General features: G+C 66.0%; 3 protein-coding genes across 6 annotated transcripts; 2 read left to right on the top strand and 1 right to left on the bottom strand.

Annotated features, from left to right (window-relative positions):
- Positions 1 to 4,115: 4,115 nt before the first annotated feature.
- On the bottom strand, positions 4,116 to 5,131 carry APLN (apelin). Its single transcript, XM_051630566.1, has 2 exons — positions 5,065 to 5,131; positions 4,116 to 4,273 (listed from the first exon to the last, which is right to left on the bottom strand). Exons 1-2 carry the CDS (start codon positions 5,129 to 5,131, stop codon positions 4,116 to 4,118), a joined length of 225 nt encoding a protein of 74 aa, XP_051486526.1.
- Positions 5,132 to 8,582: 3,451 nt separating this feature from the next.
- XPNPEP2 (X-prolyl aminopeptidase 2) lies at positions 8,583 to 14,423 on the top strand. Of its 2 annotated transcripts, XM_051630212.1 has the most exons (21): positions 8,585 to 8,693; positions 9,535 to 9,599; positions 9,717 to 9,827; positions 9,916 to 9,979; positions 10,103 to 10,207; positions 10,322 to 10,408; positions 10,503 to 10,649; positions 10,760 to 10,861; positions 10,980 to 11,061; positions 11,431 to 11,626; positions 11,744 to 11,833; positions 12,050 to 12,159; positions 12,242 to 12,319; positions 12,397 to 12,468; positions 12,576 to 12,636; positions 12,734 to 12,803; positions 12,906 to 13,010; positions 13,289 to 13,348; positions 13,522 to 13,598; positions 13,706 to 13,804; positions 14,096 to 14,423. In XM_051630212.1, the coding sequence occupies exons 1-21, from the start codon at positions 8,648 to 8,650 to the stop codon at positions 14,300 to 14,302; spliced, it is 2,034 nt and encodes a 677-aa protein (XP_051486172.1). In that variant the 5' UTR covers positions 8,585 to 8,647; the 3' UTR covers positions 14,303 to 14,423. The 2 variants fall into 2 exon arrangements, with proteins under 2 accessions (XP_051486173.1, XP_051486172.1); XM_051630213.1 differs by lacking the exon at positions 13,522 to 13,598 and having other exon boundaries at positions 8,583 to 8,693; positions 14,096 to 14,208.
- Positions 14,424 to 14,525: 102 nt separating this feature from the next.
- Positions 14,526 to 19,155, top strand: SASH3 (SAM and SH3 domain containing 3). 3 transcript variants are annotated; one of them, XM_051630216.1, is made up of 8 exons: positions 14,526 to 15,156; positions 16,669 to 16,764; positions 17,018 to 17,167; positions 17,235 to 17,376; positions 17,446 to 17,594; positions 17,686 to 17,892; positions 18,132 to 18,282; positions 18,372 to 19,155. In XM_051630216.1, exons 1-8 carry the CDS (start codon positions 15,103 to 15,105, stop codon positions 18,557 to 18,559), a joined length of 1,137 nt encoding a protein of 378 aa, XP_051486176.1. In that variant the 5' UTR covers positions 14,526 to 15,102; the 3' UTR covers positions 18,560 to 19,155. The 3 variants fall into 3 exon arrangements, with proteins under 3 accessions (XP_051486176.1, XP_051486177.1, XP_051486178.1); XM_051630217.1 differs by having other exon boundaries at positions 18,375 to 19,155; XM_051630218.1 differs by having other exon boundaries at positions 17,235 to 17,373.
- Positions 19,156 to 19,793: the final 638 nt, after the last annotated feature.

The following is a 19,793-nucleotide window of genomic DNA, read 5'->3' on the forward strand; positions in this document are numbered from 1 at the left end:
GGTTGCCCGCCGGCCAAGATGGCCTGGCCTGGCACATGCCACACGGGGGAAGGTGTGTTTGTCACGGGGCTCTTGCAGGCCCCAGCAGTGAGGCTCTGCACCCCGGGTTCCTCCAGCCCTGCTGGTTCAGTGACTGGAGCAGTATTGGAGAAATCCAGCGTGTCCTGCCGCAGGAAGCGGCCGCCGGTGTCATCTCCATCTGCTTCCTGCCCGCTCCTTGAGAGCAGGGCCGTGCCCGGGCAGCTGCTCCAGCCCCGTCACGCAGGGGACCGGCGCAAGGTGCCGGCATTGTTCCCAAAGCCGCTGCATTCCTGCCACTGCCGGCGGAAATGCCGGAGCGAGCGCGAAGCCTCGCTGCTCCCCAGGGATGAGGCTGAAGGATGGGCCTGCCCATCCTCCAGGCTTGGCTGGGGCACGGGGGTCCTTGGGGGCTGTTGGCCGCTGCTCTGTGCGGGGGGGGGACTCATACATGCCTGTAGCCCATCAGGGACACCAGGGGCTGGTGGTGTCCCAACCACACATGCCTGCTGGAAACAGTTGGGGTCGGCCTGGGATTTTGGTACAGCTGGTGTCCTGTGCTCAGCCTGGATGCCCATCACTGACCCCAGGCAGGGAGGAAAGCTCTGCCCATCCTCCTGGGTGCAGCCAGGGATCCCCAAGGCCTGGCAGGCTCCAGTGGTTTAGTGGTGGCCTTGGCAGTGCTGGGTTAACAGCTGGACTTGATGATCTTAAAGGTCTTTTCCAACCAAGACCACTCTGTGATTCTACAATAGCTCAGCCTGTTCCCATCCCTCTCCCAGCACTCCTGGCATCTTCACTTCCCCACTCGGTGAGCCGGGACCCAGCAGAGCACCCATCCTCCCCATGCTGGGACCTGCACCCAGACCCCCAGCCAGGGAGGGCAGCTGGGCAGCCGCCAGGGGTGGGGGCTGCCCGTGGGCCCTTGCCATCCACCCCTGGCTCCGGAGAGCCTGCAGCCCCCCGTCTTCAGCCCCGCCGCTGGAGGTGCTGCTCCAGCCGTGCCTTTCCCTGCTCACGCTGCCCGTGCCCCTGTCCCTGTGTCCCTGTCGCTGTCCCCAGCGCTGCCCTCGTGTCCCAGCGCTCTCCCTGCCGCCGCGCAAGGGCTCTGGCTCCCCGGGCAGCCTGGCAGGGGCTGCCCTGGCACACGGTGCTCGGGGAACGTGGGGCAGCCCGGCAGCCTCCCACCTGCCTGCGGGCAGCCGGCCAGGCCAGGAAAAGCCAGAGATTCCTTAGGTCTCCCGGCCCAGGAGCCTTTTCCTCCAGCACTGGCTGGCCACAGCCCAACCGGGGGGTCCTCCCTGGCCTCCCCCTTCCAGGCTGGCTCGGGAGGGCTGGGGTCAGGGCTCAGCTGTGCAGCCCCTGGCTGCAGCCCAAGTGCCAACGCCTGGGGCTGGGCGATGCCCGGCGGGGCCACGGGGCGCGGCTGCCTGGGCTGGGGGCTCCACTGGGGGGCTACCAGCCCACCCCCGGCTGCCTGGCCTGCCTGCAGGAGCCCGTGGGCAGGGTGGGGGGCAAACCGTTGGTGCCGAGGGCTGCTTTGAGGTGCAGGGGGACGAGCCTCGCCGTTGAAACCAGTAGCAGCAGCACTGTAGGTGCTGGTCCCACCACCACTCCCCCCGGGCCAGCCAGAGCAGGAGGTGTCAGCGCGGGGGGGCCGTGGCCGGGTCACCGCATCCTGCCCCATCACAGCACCAGTGGCCACGCCGGCCCCGGGAGGCTGGTGGAGCTGGAAACCGGGGTGCCAGGGCCAGGCAGGGCGGCGGCAGCCCCGGCCCAGCCCCGGCCATGGCGGAGCGCGGCAGAGCGGGCTGGCGTGTGGCCGGGAGCACATCCCGCCCCGGTCCCGGAGGATGAGCTAATGGAGGCCAGCTGGGCCCAGCCCTGCTTCCCCCTTCCAGCCCCGCAGCTGCAACCTTCCCGTTCCTCGGGGCCTCCTTAACCCCCTCCCCGCCGCTGCTGCCACCCCCCTGCCCGTGTCCCCCCGGCCACCGTTCCTCTGCCTGTGTCCCCACAGCTGCCACCCCCCTGCCCGCTGCTCCACACGCTGCAGGGCAGAGCTGCCCTCCACCCGGGGACATTCCTCGTCTGTGGCTTCCTGCAAACAACATGGGTTTTGGAGGCCCCACACAGGCATTGCCTTGCTTGGGGATCCTGGCCAGGGGGGACGTCCTGTCTCGGGGGGTCCCATCCCTGTGCAAGGCTCAGCCTCCACTCATATGCGAGGTCCTACAGGGACCCTCAGTCCACCATGGGGGGACATGACAGGGACACTGGGATGGGGACACCAGGGATGTAGGCATCTGGAATGGGGACACCAAGGATGGGGAAAACAGAGGCAGATGCCAGGGACAGCAGGGTCAGGAATATCATTGAGGGAGATACCAGGTATCAGGCATCTTCAGCTGCTCCCTTGTGGGGGCTGTGGGGGTGGCTGTGGGGATGGGTGCCTGGGGCTGGTAGGTTCAGGATGTGGTGACTGTGAGACTGTCTGAGGGCAGCAGAGACCAAAGGGACCAGTGAGAGGCATGGAGCACCATTCTGCAGCACTGGGGCAGCTGCCTGCCCTTCACAGGGTCTGGAGCATCCCTGGGGCTGGAACATCCCAGGCTGGAGCATCCCAGGTCTGAAGCAGCCAGCAGGCAGAGGCAGCTCCAGCAGCCACCACAGTCCCTGCCTGTCCTACCAGCCTCATCCTCCCTATGCTGGGGCCAGCCTAGGCCCAGACCCTCCTCCCTGCTCCAGACACAGGAGCTGCACCATCTGCTTCACCCAGCACCTGTGGGTGCTGGAAACCATGGCAAGGGCAGCATTGCTGGAGCAGGGCAGAGGCACCCATAACTCCCAGGAGAAAAACCACCTTCCCAGAGTAAAGCATCCCAGCAAAGGCTTCAGCTAATGAGCTGCTTGAGTCCCCCTGGCTGCTTGAGCCAGGCACCACGGAGGTGAGATCAGATGAGCAGAACTAAACTCCAGGAGGGGCTCAGGGCAGCACTGCCAACCTGAGGGTCCAGCACCCACAGCCACCCACCCCACGCTGTCCTGGCTGGGGTCAGCAACCCTGCATCCCCCAGCAGTCCCAGGTGACTGTGACCACCTGTTTTTCTCCCTTCTCCTCCCCAGCTTTGTAAGACAGGCAGCCCTGCAGCTTGTTTCTCTCTTTGTTGGGCATCTTCTCTGCCAGTACTGGGCTGGGGAAGAGGCCCCCAGCTGCCCTAGGACCCCTCCCCACTGACAGATGAGCAACCCATGCCCACACCTGCAGAAATAAGGGTTTACTGTCATCATAACTCTTTATTATAAAGACATATTTACACAGAATAAATCTTTACAGACATGAGAATTGTGGTCAGCAGAACCTGGCAGCACTCAGAGCAAGGGCCCCCCTTTGGCACATGTCAGTGTTTGACAGAGACCCCAGTGCCCCCCATTCTCCCACTGTCCCATGGTGTGAAGTGGGCAGAGCAGCACAGAACCCTATGCAATGTCCTGGGTGGGCACCCCGTGCCTCAGGGGTCCCCAGAACGGCGGATCTGCCCACAGGAACAGGAAGCCCTGCTCACCAGGGAGGGGAAGGCAGCTCACTCAGGTGTGCAATTAGCACCACGGGAATAAATAGACCCTCCCACCAGGACAAGCTCTGTGCTTGCCCCCAGAGGGCAGGGATGGGGCAGGCGCCCCGAGGGAGCTCATAGACCCCTGCAGAGAAGCTCCTTCAGTCACAAAGTGCGTTCCACAAAGCCCACGCTGAGCCGCTGTCCGGGACTGCACCGGCCCCACCACGACCTGCCCGGGCCACCCGTTCCCAGCCGGCGCCGAGGCGGTGAGGGCAGCCGGGACACCCGTCGTGCCAGGCACGGTGCAGGGATCAGCCGCAGGGAGGAGGTGAGGCCAGCGAGGGGGTCACGGGAGGGACCCCCGTCGGGGCCGGCAGACAAGCAGAGCAGGCAGACGCGGGGCGGGCGGTGGCGGCCGCATCCCTGGAGGGCTGGTGGCAACCCTGCAAGGAGAGCAAAGCCAGGTAGGTGTAGATGCCCCTCCCCGCAGCGTCACGCGTGTCCCCGCGTCCCCCCACGCCCCGCTGTTCCTCACCTGCCTCAGAAGGGCATGGGGCCCTTGTGGGAGAGCCGGGGCCGGGGCCGCCGGTACCTGCGCCAGCCGCCCCGCTGCGCGGCCCCGCGCCGGGCGCCCCGCGGCCGCACCAGGGCTCGCACCAGCCCGTCCTCCGCTCCCTGCCCGTCCGGCGACAGCGGCCCTGGAGACAGCAGGAAGAGCATTAGCCAGGTCCCTTTGCCCAGCGTGGGGGACTGGGACGCTGTGGGGCTGCCCGGCCGGAGGCAGGGCCGCCCCTTTCCTGAATTGCCCCCAGCAGGAGCCATTGGCCGGCCAAGTGCTTCCTGCACCGAGGTGGCCAAGCCACCTGTGGCTGCCATGGCCACCTCGTGCGGCCACTGCCACTGGCCTTGCCAAGGGGCGGGGAGCAGTCCAGCCTCAGGCTTCGTCCCCCAGCCTTTCCCAGAGCCCTCCTCCCTGCCAGAAGCGCGCAGGGTCCACCGAGACCCTCACAGTCTCTCCGCGGGCAGTGCCCGCTCTCCCGGTCACCGGGGAGTCTGGTGGAGATGCCCCGGTGCCAGCCGGAGGTCCCAGCCCAGGTCTCAGCCCGTGGTCGTGCCCTGCGGAGTCAGGACGGGGAGCAGGGCCGGGGAAGGGGCCGCGGGTCCCGCCGCAGCGTCCGGCAAAGCCCCGGGCTGTCACCGGGGCACCAGGCGGGTCCTGCAGCCGGTGACAGTGACGGCTCCCCGGCGATCGGCATGGACAGGGGCTGTTGTTGGCACCATGAAAAGTGCTTCGCCCTCCCCAGCCCGAGAGGGTGTCAGTCCCTCCCATCCCGCGCAGCCCACCCTGCCCGCGGGTACGGTCCCCTCCATCCCCCCGCTGCCAGCGCGGGCACAGAGCGATGCTGGACCAAGGGAAAGGGGGATGGGGGAAGGGGAGTCCCCAGCCCCGTGCGTGGGTCGTCCCCTGCCCGGGAGTCCCGGCACTCACCCGCGGCAGCCAGGGCGAGGAGGAGCAGCAGCAGCAGCAGCGCCAGGAGCCAGCGCGGCGCGGCCATGCTGGGGCTGGGGGCGGCGGCGGCCCCGCGCCGAGGGAGCAACGCATTTGTAGGCGGTGAGAGCCCGGCCCGGCCCCGCCGCCCGCCCGGTCATGTGGCCCCCGGGCCCCCGAGGAGGTGGGTCCGCCCCCCGCCCCGCCCAGGGCCCGCACCCCCTCGGGACACCCCCTTCTTGCCCGGTATCCCCACTGGCATCCCCTACTGGGGATCCCCCACGACAGCCCGGATCCAGACCCAGGGCTCTGGAACCACCCTCCAGCTTAGTCCCGGGATCCTGGGACTCCTTTCTCAACCCGAACCCCCCACTGGCATCCCCTCTGAGGGATCCCTCACCACATTCCCCCCACAGTCCAGACCCAGCTTCAGGGTCCTGGGACCACCTTCCAGCCTGGCTCTAGGCTCTGGGACCCCCCTCCCCATCCTGGCTCCAACAGCCCCCTCCCAGACTGATCCTGGGACCCCCCACCCTGCCTGGCCCTGGTCTTACAGCCCAGCCTCCTCTCCCAGGTGCCCAAGGGAGCAGGAAACTGTTCTGGTACCCCCCAAGCCAAGTGGTGGCTGCAGAGGGGTCCACCTGCAGCCCCCCACCCCACTGCCCCCCAGCTCATCCAGCTTCTGCTGGAAAGCAGAGCTGAGGTCTCTCAGCCTGGGGATGCTGCTGGGGAGGCCTTGGGGACCTCCCACCATGCCAGGACACCACCCTTCAGCCCCCGCAGACCTGGTGGGGGGTTGGGGAGGCAAAACCTGCCAGAAGTTTCCCCCATGTCCAACAGACCCAGGGCTGGCTGCAAGATGGACCCATCACTGACCAAGGCTGAGTCACCAGCAATGGTGGCAGCACCTTGGGGACAACACCCTTAGAAAGGGAAACAACCAAACACCTGCTGCATGACAAGAGGAGAGAGAATGAGAAGATGTGAGAGGAAGAGCCTGGCAGCCACCAAGGGCAGGGCAGGAGATGCCAGAGCTGAGATTCCCCTGCAGCAGACCATGGTGAGGCAGAATGTCCCTCAGCAGCCCATGGAGGTCGATGGTGGAGCAGAGGCAGCCTGTGGAGAACCATGGTGGAGCAGTTTGTTCCTGAAGAACTGCATCCCATTGTGAACACTGCAGCAGTTTGTGAAGAACTGTATCCCATGGGAAGAAGGTGTGTTGGAAAAGTTCGTGGAGGACTGTCACCTGTGGGAAGGACCCCAGGCTGGAGCAGGTCATGAAGGTAACCTTTCTGAGGAAGTTGTGGGGGGGTGAGGAGGAGATATATTGGGGGTAAGGGTGTGAAAAGGTGCCACAGGGATATCTGGGGACCACGTCACAGCCCTGCCTGTGTCTGTCACTGTGGGAAGGGGACACCCTCTGCTCTGGTGGGCACCTGAGGGCAGGTCTGCCTGCAGCCCCCCTCTGCTGCCACAGTGTGGGTCACTGCTCCCCCAAAATGGGGTGTCCTTTGGGAGACTGAGCTCAGTGGGTCCAGGAGCTCATCCCTGGGGGCACTGGCCAGGCTGTGGGGTGCAGCAGGGACCCCCATGACAGACAGGCCCTGCCTTCCCAAGGGATTGTCACCACATCCCAGTGCCATCACTGGCTTCCGCATTCCTGGGGCCACACGCGCCCTCCCCGCTCCGCGTCCTGTTTGCTGGGCACGTCACCCCGGCCTGAGTCACCCCTCGGCCACCGCAGGTGACGGAAGGCCAACAATAGCCCACAAAGGGAGGATGTCCCCCCCCTGGAGTCTTCCTCCTGCTCGTCTTCGAGGAAACCTCCTGCGGGAGGGAAGGGCCCTGCCGGACGCTCCTGAGCCTCGTCCGGTTGAGGCTGGTTTGCTCGGAGTGGCACATGGCCCTGGAGGTCCCCAGGGGTGCCTGGTGACATCCTCCCCATGCTGGGCAGGGAGGGATGTGCAGGGCTCATGGTGACATTGTGCCTGTGGGGACAGGACAGCCCCAGCTCTTGAGGGTGGTATCAGGGGTGGCACCATGGGGTCAGGAACAAGGGGCTGGGGGACACCCTTGTCACCGTGTGGACCCTGTGGGACCAGGTGTGCAGGGATGAGGGGCTGGGGGGGCCAGGGGGCCCTGGCACTGCTGTGGGTGCAGCTCCTGCCCTGGCACTGTGCAACGAGGGTGGCAGCATCGTTATCTTGTTGCACTAATTAGCAGGAAGGTACCAGGTTGTTGCCAGACAGTCACCAGGACTGTCACCACGACAACTGTGTCAGGCAGCCTGGGGTAACTTCAGTTGCCACAGCAATGACAGGCAGCTTTGGTGTCCCCCTGCATCTCCCACCCTCCTGTCCTGCCTGTGCTGGGGACCCTTCCCAACCCCCTCCCCAGGACCGGGGAGCGATGCCAGGCACAGGCAGGCTGAGGGCACTCATGACATGAGTGTGTCAGGCCTGGGCCTGGCCACAGGCAGCCACAGGATGGCGGCAGGACCAGCGGGCTGGGCTGCTGCCCCGGGGGGCGGGCAGGGGACAGGGGTCTGTGCGGCTCCGCAGCGCAGCCCTGGTGCCACCTCGTGGCGAGCAGGGACCCGATGACACAGCCGGACAGTGGCTGCGGTGGCACAGCTGCTCCCCGCGGTGACAGGGCTGCTGGTGACTGCCCATCCATCCTCCCCGGAGGTCCGTGCCTCACCCTGCACCGCTGCCGCAGGGCTGTCCCCACCGGCCCCCCGGAAGCCACCGCACGAGGAGGTGCCCGTGCAGGGACAGGGACAGGCCCCGGGCCGAGGCTGTGACTGGCGGAGTCATCTTGGAGCAGCTCAGCGGAGCTGCGGAACGAAGGGCAGGTCCCGGAGGGCTCCCGCAGAGACCCGCTCCCAGCGCAGCCCTCGGAGGTGCCCGCGGGCCCCGTGCCTGGCGTGGGGCTGGTAGCCCACCCGGGGGCAGCGCTGCCTCTGTCCCCACCGTCACACCCCGACCCCCTCATCCCCCATCTCCACCGAACGCAGCTCGGTGCGGAGTTGCTCTCCCCTGTGCCGGCGTTCCCAACCCGAGCTCCAAACGCTCCGGATTCCTGTGACTCCGCGAGCAGGAGCTCCCACTGGTGCTGAGGTGGCCCCGCGGAGCCGGGTGTCACCCGGGGGGCACCGCAACTGCCCCCGCCAGCCCCGTTCCTTGCCCGTCCCGTCTGCCCACGAGCATCCCTGGGAGCTCCCAGCTCAGTGCTGGGGGTGCTTGGCTCCTTCCCACCCATGGACCCCGGAGCACCCCACACACCCCGGGGGCACCCCAGGGACCCCCATGTGAGGCTCCAGGGGACAGAGGCTTCCCCGGGGCAGCTGGGACGTGCCAGGCTGGCACAGCCCTGCCTCTGCTGCGGGAGGACCTTTGGACTTTGTGCTGATTCTGCTGTTTGCTTTTATTTAGGGGCAGGATTTGCTTCCGATGCACGGGACAGTCACATCCAGCACCTCTCTGCCCCCGGGGCAAAGGCACAGGAGGAGGGACTTGTCACCGAGGGCGCTGGGGGGCCGTCCCCTCAGCTCCCTGTCCTGCTGGCCCCCTCCAGGGCAGCCATGCAGCCCCTGCCGTGGGTCGCAGCCTGGGTGCTCCTGCTCCATGGTAGGTCGGAGGGGCTGGGCTGGCGGGTGGGTTGGGTCCCACCCAGGGGCGTCCCCGGCGGGTGTAGGGGCATGTTTTGCTGCAGTCCAACCCCAGCTTTGGGGGAAGAGAAGGTGGGTTTGTTCTCTGAGAGCCAGGGACAGAGCACTCCCAAGGCTGCAGAGAGGGGCTAATCCTGCCTACCTGTCCCCTGGGGTGGGCTCCGGGGAGGGGACAGGTAAGAAGCAGCTCCCAGGGACAGAGACCAGGTGCCTGAGGCAGCACCACTTTATGGGTGACCCATTCCCCCTTGGCCCGAGATGAAGAAACAGCATTGACGCTGATGGAGAGCCTGGGGATAGGGACTGCCAGTGGTGGCACCAGGTGTGGAGCAGCCCTGGGGAGAGTCCAGGTCCTGCTGGGCACATCCCTGGCTGCTGGCCATGTCCTCTGGCATCCCCAGTGCCAGGGATGGGCAGGGCTGGCTCTTGGCTGCCTCCCCAGGCAGGGTGGGCACCAGCTGGAGCTTGTCCCCATGCCATGGGCGTTGGCTGTTCCAGGAGCATTTGCTGCCTCTTGAGCTGGGTGATGGGGCTCTAGGGCAACATCTCACTGGCAGCTTCCCACTGGCACCAGAGGGGAGGTGGCAATGGCAAATTGACCCTGTCCCAGGTGATGGGATTGATTTTTCATTTACTATTCCTTGGGCCAGAAACACTGGGTTTTGCAAATAGCCCTGAAGCTGGGCAGGCACAGTGCTTGGGGAGGAGGCAGCAGCCCCGGTGCTGGCTTTGGGCTGGTCCCAGGGGCCAGTGAGACCCCAGCTGCATCCAGAGGCTCCAAGGTGTCCCCATGTCCCCAGGCTATGCCACCAGCCATGTGCCCCAGGCCAGGACTGACATCCGGGACTGCTCCACGGACCCACCGGTGAGTCCCGCCATCCCCGGCACCCCCTGTTCTTTGGACCCCCCCCACATGGGGTCCTCCCCCGTCCCTGCCACTGCAGTTAGTGTCCCCCCAGCACCTGTCCCCTTGTGCCACCAGTACCTGCCCCCCACGACCACCAACACGACGGGTCGGCTGGCTGCTCTGCGGGATGCCATGCGAGCCCTCGGCCTCCACGCCTACATCGTGCCCTCCACGGATGCCCACATGGTAACTAGGGAGCCTGCCCGCGCCCCCGGGGACCCCCTCCCCGGCCAGCGCCCGCGGCCGCCCCTCACGGCTCCGTCCCCGGCTCCAGAGCGAGTACATCGCCGAGCGGGACTCCCGGCTGCGCTGGCTCAGCGGCTTCAGCGGCTCCGCAGGTGACCGTGTTCCCTTCCCGGGGCTCCTGCTGGGGGCGCGGCCCTCGGGGCAGGGCTCCACAGGGAAGGTGGGGCCAGGGACCCCTGGGGGTGGTGCCTGAGCCCCCCCTCTCCCCGTGCCAGGCACCGGCGTGGTGACACAGGACAGGGCTGCTCTCTGGACCGACAGCCGCTACTGGACGCAGGCGGAGCGGCAGCTGGACTGCAACTGGGAGCTGCAGAGGACGAGTCAGTGGGGGCAGGAGGGGGGGCTGCTGTGACCCCCACCCCCAGGGCCCCTTCGGCCCCAGCACGGGCCAGGAGGTGGCTCGTCCCCGTGGTGCCACCTGCTCTCTCCTGCAGCCTGGATCCAATCTATCGGGCTGTGGATCCTGCAGGCAGTTCCTGCAGGGGGGAATATTGGCCTGGACCCCTTCCTGTTCTCCATCGGTAGGGTTGGTCATTGCTCAGGATGGTCCTGGGGGCACTGCCTGTGTGTGGGATTTCACCAGGACCCCCCAGCCATGGGCTGTCCACCCCTCAGACACCTGGAACAGCTACAGTCAAGCTCTGCAGGGGTCTGGCAGGACCCTGCTCCCCACTCAGACCAACCTTGTGGATCAAGTGTGGGGTGACCAGAGACCCCCCAATGCCTCTGGAAAGATCTACAGCCTTCCAGAAGCGTTCACTGGTATGGCCCTGTCCTTCTGAGGCTACTGGAAGGTGCTGGCCCATGGCTGCCCCCAGCCCTGGGGGCTGCGGGGGTCCCTGAGCCCAGGCAGCCACTTGCTGCCCTCACAGGGAGCAGCTGGCAGGAGAAGGTGGCCGGGATCCGGTGGCAGATGGAGCAGCACACACGGCACCCCACGGCCGTGCTGCTGGCAGGGCTGGAGGAGACTGCCTGTGAGTACCATGGGGCCTGGGGGAGGCCAAGGGGTGCTGTGGTGGCTGCCATGGGCTCTGAGGCCACGGGTGGGAGGGCAGCCAGCAGGTTTGGGCTCAGAGGTCTCATTCTCCTCAGGGCTCTTCAACCTCCGAGGGGACGACATCCCCTACAACCCCGTCTTCTATTCCTACACCCTGCTGACCAATACTGATATAAGGTGGGCAGCACCTCTCTGCAGGCAAGGGGGCACGGAGGGCGCTCAGCACCCACCCCCTTCCTTCCAGGGCCAGCACCCACAGGACCCTCCCCTGGCCCCACTGCCCCCTTCCCCAGGGCTTGCCATGTCCTGCAGTGCCCAGCTCTATTTTGTGTCCCCTCCAAGCCCCGCACCTCTCCCAGGTCCAGCTCCCTCCTAGCCCATCCTAAGGTGCACCCCCCCCCTCCAAGCCCAGCCTAACACTGACCCCTATTCCTATCCTGCATCCCCTCTGGCCCCCTCCTCTCCACCAATGTGCCCCACACAGCTAGGCAGAGCGGGGGGACCAACCTCCTGGCTGTGTCCATCCCATCCCATGCCCTTCCCCAGCCTCTTCCTGGACGACTGGCGCCTTTCTCCAGAGGCACGGCAGTCCCTGCAGGCACAGTGCCCGGGGCTGCTGTGTGTGGAGCTGCTGCCCTACGGGCAGGCACAAGCCCACCTCACCCACTACGTCCAGGGCAATGTCACGGTCTGGGTGGGCACTGAGTACACCACGTACGGGCTCTACAGCACCATCCCCCAGGTGGGTCATCACCATGGGCCAGGCAGGTCCTGCCAGGGATGCAGGCCATGGCCATCCCTGGGGCATGGGGGTGGGTGGCCATGCCTGGCCATGCCACCCCCCAGCTTGCCTTTGCAGGAGAAGCTGCTGGAGGACAGCTACTCCCCCGTCATGCTGGCCAAGGCTGTGAAGAACACCAAGGAGCAGGAGCTGCTGCGCGCTGCTCACGTAAGGGCTGTCTGCAGCAGGACACTCCATCTCTGTGTGCCTGCCCCAGTTTCCTTTCCTGATTCAATTGCTACCTGTTTCTCCCCCCCATTTGGGACACTGTCCCCACCCCTATTAAGGGTTGTCCCTGTCCCCTCAGCCCGAAGAAGAAGCAGGGGGCAGCTGGGGTGGGAAGTGGGGTGCTAATGTCCCCCTGCCTCCTGATTCCACCCCGAGGTTCGGGATGCAGTGGCTGTTATCCAATACCTGGTGTGGCTGGAGAAGATGGTCCCACAGGGACAAGTGGACGAGTTTTTGGGAGCCCAGCACATCGATGCCCTCCGCGAGTCAGTGCTGCCCCTGTGGATCCCCCTGCCCAGTGCCGGGCAGCCAGGGACCCCCAGCATCCCCCTTCCTGCTGCCTTCCAGGGCCCAGGAGCACAGCTGCGGGCCCAGCTTCCAGTCCATCTCGGCCAGCGGGCTCAACGCAGCACTGGCCCACTACAGGTACAGCTCAGCCCTGGCCATGGCCGGGCCAGCAGCACAGGTGGGAGTGGGACTCTGACCCCCCCCTCCTGTCACAGCCCCTCCAACGGGAGTAGCCGGGTGCTGTCTGTGGATGAGATGTACCTTCTGGACACCGGAGGCCAGTATCTGTGGGTAGCCCTTAACATGGATCCCCCCAGCTCCTCCCCGTGCCCCCAGGGCAGGGTGGTGGCCCCCAAAGCCAGCATCACCCCTGGTCACATCACCCCCCTCACAGGGACGGGACAACAGACATCACACGGACAGTGCACTGGGGTGTCCCCACTCCACTCCAGAAGGTACCAGCCCAGCACCAAGGTCCCCACAGGGCTGGATGTGCCTGGGGCAGAGAGTCTGGGCACCCTCCCTTCAGCCCCCTTGCCATGCCCCTGATAGGAAGCCTACACCCGTGTGCTGATGGGCAACATCGACCTGTCCCGCCTCATCTTCCCACCCAACACAGCAGGTGGGTGCTGAGCCCTGCCTAGGACTCCCAGGCATGAGGAGGAGGAGGGCAAGGGGGTCCTCACCAGCTCGCTGCCCCCCACCCTGCCTTGTCATTCCCCAGGGAGAACAGTGGAGTCGTTTGCCCGCCGAGCACTCTGGGATGTGGGACTCAACTACGGCCACGGGACTGGCCACGGCATTGGCAACTTCCTCTCAGTCCATGAGTGTATGTGCTGCTGCACCGGTGCTGGGGACAAGGCTGAGCTGAGGGGACAGGGATGTGAGCAGGGGCTCATTTGGGGCTTCTCATAGCCCAGCTGAGCCTCTTACTGCAAGCAGGTGTCCCACACCTGCAGGCAGCTGCAGTCCTTGCCAGGATGGCTCCATTGTCCTTGCTGTGGTGGCCACATGGTACTTGCCATGGTGACACCCTGGTCCTTGTCAGGGTGTTCCCATGGCACACGCTGTCCCCAGGAGCTGTGACCCACTCTGTGTCTCTTGCAGGGCCTGTGGGCTTCCAGTCCAACAACGTGCCTCTGACAGCTGGCATGTTCACCTCCATCGGTACGTGCCCGCTGCCCCCACCCCTGCCTCGGGTTCCTGGGGCTGGCCAGGGCAGGAGGCAGTCAGCTCTCAGCCCTGCTCAGGGGCCAGATCCGGCCTCTATGGGGTGGGTGAGATGGGCAGGATGAGTTAGTGGGGTTCAGGACCCACCAGGCACCTTCCCTGACCCCCAGAGCCTGGGTACTACCGGGACGGCGAGTTCGGGATCCGCATTGAGGATGTCGCCCTCGTAGTGGAGGCAGAGACCAAGGTAGCTCAGTGGGGTCTGGGGGGGTCACAGCGCTCAGGGGGCTGCATCAAGCTGGGTTAGGGGCAACCCCAGGGCTGGGGGAACCTACTGCTATCTCTCTGTGGCAGCACCAGAGTGGGGAGGAGCCCTTCCTGACCTTCGAGGTGGTGTCCCTGGTGCCCTACGACCGCAACCTCATCGACCTCAACCTAATGTCACTGGAACAGGTACAGGGGTGCTCAGGACGGGGGTCTGGGGCACGGGGGGAGCCAAGGGAGCTGGGGGGGTGGATGTGGTGGGAGACCAGGACTGCAGTAGGGTCAGGGTGAGTAAACAGAGCCAGGCACAGATGGATGGAGAGGAACAACGTGTGGGGCCAGGCAATGTGGAGGGGCCAGGGTGTGGAGCAGCTGGATGGAGTGGGCTAACGGGAGGGGGCAAGGTGGGCACGGAGCAGGGCAGGGGGCTGGGGCAGCCCCCCGCAGCCCCCCACAGCCCTCTGTGGTGCCCGGCTGCAGATCCGGTACCTGAACACCTACTATGAGACCATCCGAGCGCGCGTGGGGCCGGAGCTGCAGCGGCAGCAGCTGCAGGAGGAGCACAGCTGGCTGCAGAGGAGCACCGAGCCCTTCCCGCTGCCCAGCGCCGCCGCTGCCACCGCCACCCCGGGCACGCTGGCCCTTGCTGCCCTCCTGGCCCTGCTGCCCACCGGGCTGCAGGCCTGACCCTGCCTCAGCCCCCCAACCCCCTGCGCCAGCCCCGGCTGGCTCTTCTCCCCCTCCCGCTGACTTCCCTTTTCTTGTACGTTTTCGATCTGCTCGCCTGTGATTAAACAACAGCACCGCCGCGGGGCCTGCGCTGCCGTGCCTGCCGTGCCTGCTGTGCCCGCACCTCGCTGGCCGCTGCGGGGCTGGGGTCGGGCCCCACTCCTGGCCCCCAGCCCCACACGTGTCACTCAGCCCGTGCCATCTGCCCCACTCTGTGGTGGCCAAGTTGGCATCAGCAGTGAGGAGGCAGGTTCTGGGCAGATTATAACTCTTGGGACAAGAGATGGAGGAACCAGAGCAAGAAGGTGCAGGGCAGGCGGTGTGAAAGGGCTGTCCCCGGCAGGGTGACCGTGCACTAGTCCCACCGTGCCCAGCCAGGAGGACCTGTGGATGCAGTGGGCACAGGGGACGTCCTGGACCAAGTATAAGAAGGAGGTCTTGGCCATCATGTGCTGGCAGGGGCTGGGCATTGCACAGGGGTTGGGGACCCTCATGGTTGGACAGAGGGACGTGGTGCCACCAGCAGCGTGGCCGAGGGCAGGGGCAGCCGTCGCTGAGGGCAGGGCAGCAGCTCGCTGGAGGGTTTCCTTCCTCCTGCCCCAGCCTGTGCACCCACAGCCGCCCCGAGCGCGCCGCTGCAGCATCTCTCATGTGACCGACGGCTTCCTGCGCTCTTCCCGGCCCCGGTGCCGGTGCTCTGGGACAGGACGTGCCCGGTGCTGCCCGACACTGCACCCCTGACACCGTGACCCAGCACCATGCTGCGCCGCAAGCCCTCCAATGCTGGTGAGAAGGAGCCGGGACACAGAAAGGTAAACGCTGGGGGTGGTATCCGGTGTCCCCGTGTGCCCAGCGCTGGTCAAGCCTGGTGTCCAAGGGGTGCTGGGCAGGGAGCGCTGGTGTTGGGGGCTGGGGCAGCCTTGGGGGCGGCACTGCCAGCCCCTGGCACTACCGGCCCCTGGCACTACCGGCCGCTACATGGTTCTGGCCTCTTCCGGCACCCTGGCTCGCAGCCCGGTGGGATGTGCAGACCCCCAGAGTCAGGGCGGGTGCGAGTGGGTGTCGGTGGGACTGGGGGGCTCTGCTGGGGGGCAGCGGGTTCCCCGCCCCATGGCGTGGGCGGCCACCTGCCGTTTCCTGCCGGGAGGATGGGCACGGCGGGGGTTGCGGGGTACAGCGGGGGTTGCGGGGCACACGCTCCCGCCCGGCGCAGCGCGGTGCCCGCAGCTCCAGCACCTGCGGCAGCGCTTCCTCCGGCAGCACCGAGTGCCTGGAGCCATTGGCTGCCCCGACCACCCACTGAGGCCCCTGCAGACCCCCGGCACAGCTGGGCCGTGTGCTGCCATGTGCTGTGTCCTTCCCACGGCGGGCAGGCGTTCCCCGCGGCCAGCAGCCATCCCGGCAGAGCCACACACCATGTCTGGGAAGCTCCCAGGGGAAATTGGATGAAGCTCCCTCCTTCCCTGTGCTGGGGGTGGCCCAGCCAGCCCGGCAGGCCCCGGTGGGCATCCCCAGCCCTGCCCAGCCACAGCCGCTGCTCTCACTTCCCTCTCGCTGCCGTGTTCCCCGGTGGGTGGATGAGGGGGAAGGGCACAGCCATCCTCGCACCCGAGGGGTTCGAACTGCCCAGGGCTAGTGGGTCTGGGTGTGCTGGGGTGGGAGCAGAGCAAACCACCCACATTTCCACACGGATGATCCAGCTGAGCTGGTCCTACTCAGTAAGGCCACAGCAAGAACGGAGCCGTGTCTCCCTCATCTGAGCCAGCCCCCTGTAAGAAAATGGCAAAAAGAAGCACTGAAAGGATCCTCAGGCGAGTGGGTAACGAGGAGGAGGAGGGGGCGGCGCGGGGCCGTGCCGGAGCGGGGGCAGGGGCTGGGAAGGGCCTCGGCTGCCTCCGGCACACGGCAGAGCGACTCGAGGAAGGAAATTGCTGCGTTTGCGGTCGAGGCGAGACCCAGCGCTGTGCTCTGAGCTCCGGGCTGAGCTTCCCCGGGCCCGGCACACGAGCAGGCTCCCACGGCAGCTGGTGCCGGGCACCCAGGGATGAGGGGCTATGCAGGGGGGCACCGAGGGTGTTCCAGCACAGGGAACCTCTTCCGCTGGGGCAGGCACCCAAAGGCATGGAGAGAGGGGAAGGAGAGCTGGGAGGCATGGGGAGGGCTGGGAGAGGCAGTCACAGGGGGTTGGACTGAGCTCCAAAACGCACCTCGGTGGCCTTGGCTTTGTGCTGAGCTGGGGGTGCTCTGGCTTGTGGAAGGGCCTGACTGCAAGAGGGGACAGGGGAGCATAGGGAGGATCCCTCACCCTTTCCATGCCCCCTCAGCTTTCCCTCCAGCGTTCCAGCAGCTTCAAGGACTTCGCCAAGTCCAAAGTCAGCTCCCCTGTGCCAAGCGAGAAGGAGTTCAACCTGGAGGAGAACGTGAGTGCTTGGAGTCCCTGGGGTGGCAGCACCCCTGGCCCACATCCTGGTCCCCTGGGACACGCTTCCCACCCAGCACAACCCTTTCCAGTGCCTGTTTTCTCAAACTCCTGGTTCTACTAGGGGAACAGCCCCAGAGGTTCCAACAGGATTTGAGGTGTCACTCCCCAGAGGGCCTTGCAGCCCTGTGTGAGTGACTGGAGGTTAGCCTGGGAAGTGGGGGCTCTGCCCTCACTCTCCATCCCTCTGCCAGATCCCTGAGGATGTGTGCAGCAGCCCTGGCCCTGACGATGCTGCCCGGAGCAGCGGGATGAAGCTGAGCAAGAAGTGGCGAGCTGTCATCTCCCGCACCATGAACCGCAAGATGGGCAGGATGGCCGTGAAAGCCCTGGCTGAGGGGAAGGTGAGTGGGAACTTGGGCAGGCAGGGGGCAGCCCCGCTCCATACCTGACCCCCGGCCCTCCTGGCAGGGAGACATGGAGGAGGAGGGGTCCCCGTGTCCCCTGTCCCCAGCCAGCAGCATAGAGGAGCCGAGCCACGAGAAGGTGTCCCTGTCTTACCTGGAGATGGAGGAAGAGGGACACCCCCCGCTCAGCCGCCAGCTGTCCAGTGGTGAGCCCAGCCCCAGCAGGACCCCGGCCCCCCACCCCGCACACCCTGACCCCCGGAATCCCTCGGCAGGCAGCGAGGTGTCCAGCCCCGGCGCCGGGGGCAGCAGCCTGCGGCTGGAGGAGAGCGGCCCCGCCTACACCGGCCCCTTCTGCGGGCGCGCCCGCGTCCACACCGACTTCACCCCCAGCCCCTACGACAGGGACTCGCTCAAGCTGCGGGTGAGCCCCGACTGCGGGCCCTGGGGAGGCAGGGAGGGCGGCTCGGGACCCCCTTCCCAGCCTGCGCCCACCTGCACCTCCCTCATCCCAGAAAGGAGACATCATCGGCATCATCGAGAAGCCGCCCATGGGCACCTGGACGGGGCTGCTCAACAACAGGGTGGGCTCCTTCAAGTTCATCTATGTGGATGTCATCCCTGAGGAGCCTCTCCCTGCCCGCAAGAGCCGGGGCTCCAGCAAGAGCAAGCGTCTCAAGCCCAAGACCCTCCATGAGCTGCTGGAGCGCATCAACCTGCAGGTAAGGGCTGGAGGGGACAGTGGCCCAGGGTGCCAGCAGCAGGACCACCCTTCCCTTTATTTCCCATCCCTCTGGGTCCCTCCACCTCACACCCAAGAGGACACACAAGGCTTTTCCGGATGGTGCTTGGGCAAGTGTCCACGGTGGAGCTGTGCTGAGGTGGTAGCCATGTAGCCAGCATGCAGGGCCAGCTGGGGTGAGCTGGGGGCAGCCCTCACTGCTCTGGCCCCCCACCCCAGGAGCACACCTCCACCCTGCTGCTGAATGGCTACCAGACCCTGGAGGACTTCAAGGAGCTGCGGGAGACCCACCTCAACGAGCTGAACATCACGGACCCCCAGCACCGCGCCAAGCTGCTGACAGCAGCCGAGCTCCTCCTGGACTATGACAGTAAGAGCAATGGGGAGGATGGGGGGGACTCCCCACCCTGCCCAGGGCCCCAGCTTCACTGCCCACTAATGTTGTGTCCTATCTCCCAGCAGCGAGTGAGCCAGAGGAAGGCGACGGCTCCGAAGCACAGCCCTCACCCTTGGAGCCCAAGGGGGACATTCCCCGGGACTCGGGCTGCTTTGAGGGATCAGAGACCCTAGACAGCAGCCGGGATGAGGCTGAGCTGGGGGGTCCCAAGGAGCAGCTGCAGGATCTCTCCCTGCCAGAGTCCTCCTGAGCCCACCAGCACAGTCCACAGCTGCTTCCCAGCCTGGCCTAGCAGCAGGTCTGGACTTGGGGGGGTGGCTGCTGGCACGGGGGGGCAGGTGAGCCCCAGCAGGGGGATCCCATGGCCCCGGGTGCTGTGTGGCCACAGGCAGCTCAGCCCTTGGACTCTCAAGGTCACCCCACTGGCTGCCCCCAGGACACTTTACACCACGCTGCCTCACACCATGCTCCCCAGGCTGAGCTGCAGAGACACCCCCCCCCCCTCACCCGCCATGGGGGAACAGCAGGACACGGGCAAGATATCCTGGAGGTGTGAGATGTGGAGGCTGGAAAGACAGAGGGAAGGGAAAAGAGGTAGCAGGCTTGGGGAGGCACAGACAGAGGCAGAGGCTACAGCTCAGCCATTTTTCAAACCGGTTAAGTTTCCTTCATTGTTTCAAAATAAAAAAATGAAGAAAAGAAGAAAAAGAAACCCCACCCCTTGCCCTACCCCCACTTCCTTCATGGAGAACCTGAACAGACAGGAACCGCAGGTGCAGGCAGCACTCGCACTTCGCCTTCAAAAACACATCAGTGAACTCAGAAAATACACTTTTGTCACAAGGAGTTTGAGATTTGGTCAGTAGCGTGTTGGGGTGGTGGCTCCTGCCGCCAGCAGGGTTTGTGGGGCCAGGGGAAGCACAGGAGCTGGTCCCGGGGGTGCCAGGGCTGCCTGCAGGGGGACAGTGGCCACAATCCAGGTGGTCCCAGCCCTGCTGGCAGGGAGCAGCTGGAACCAGCTGTGGGGCAACTGAGAACCCACTGAGAGGAGACCCTGGCACGATGGGACAGCGCTGGTGGTCATGTTAATGCAACTTCACCCAGGCAGGAGCATCCCAGAAACACCAGTGGGAACGACCTGGCAGGAGCCTTTCTGCCTGCCACCCAGTCCCCACGTGTCTGGGGAGGGACGTGAGTACCTGGTGGTGGTGGCACGGGATGAAGAGCTGTGGGACATGAGCACCCGGTGGTGGTGGCACAGGATGAAGTGCTGCCAGGGCACAGTGTCCTTCCCTCCATCACCGCCCGCACAAGGGCCCCGCGGAACGCGCCTCTGCCCGCCCAGCGCGGGACGGGGGGCGTGTGGGGGCACAGAGGTCTGCCCCGGGCACCACACGGCCTGTCCCAGAGCCCCAGGAAGAGCCCAGGCCCTGGAAGCCAGTCAAGGCTGGCTGAGGAACGCAGGGCAAGGCAGGGGGTCAACA

Source organism: Apus apus, chromosome 12 (assembly GCF_020740795.1).
Source record: "Apus apus isolate bApuApu2 chromosome 12, bApuApu2.pri.cur, whole genome shotgun sequence".
NCBI classification, from domain to species: Eukaryota; Metazoa; Chordata; class Aves; order Apodiformes; family Apodidae; genus Apus; species Apus apus.

Coding starts and splice junctions, on each gene's coding strand:
- APLN (XM_051630566.1), bottom strand. CDS start 5,131: ATGGCCGCGCCGCGCTGGCTCCTGGCGCTGCTGCTGCTGCTGCTCCTC. Junction 4,274..5,064: donor CCTCGCCCTGGCTGCCGCGG/GTGAGTGCCGGG, acceptor TGCTGTCTCCAG/GGCCGCTGTCGCCGGACGGG.
- XPNPEP2 (XM_051630212.1), top strand. CDS start 8,648: ATGCAGCCCCTGCCGTGGGTCGCAGCCTGGGTGCTCCTGCTCCATG. Junction 10,208..10,321: donor CTGGGAGCTGCAGAGGACGA/GTCAGTGGGGGC, acceptor TCTCTCCTGCAG/CCTGGATCCAATCTATCGGG. Junction 13,011..13,288: donor CTTCCTCTCAGTCCATGAGT/GTATGTGCTGCT, acceptor TGTCTCTTGCAG/GGCCTGTGGGCTTCCAGTCC.
- SASH3 (XM_051630216.1), top strand. CDS start 15,103: ATGCTGCGCCGCAAGCCCTCCAATGCTGGTGAGAAGGAGCCGGGACAC. Junction 17,377..17,445: donor CAGCCGCCAGCTGTCCAGTG/GTGAGCCCAGCC, acceptor ATCCCTCGGCAG/GCAGCGAGGTGTCCAGCCCC. Junction 17,595..17,685: donor GGGACTCGCTCAAGCTGCGG/GTGAGCCCCGAC, acceptor CCCTCATCCCAG/AAAGGAGACATCATCGGCAT.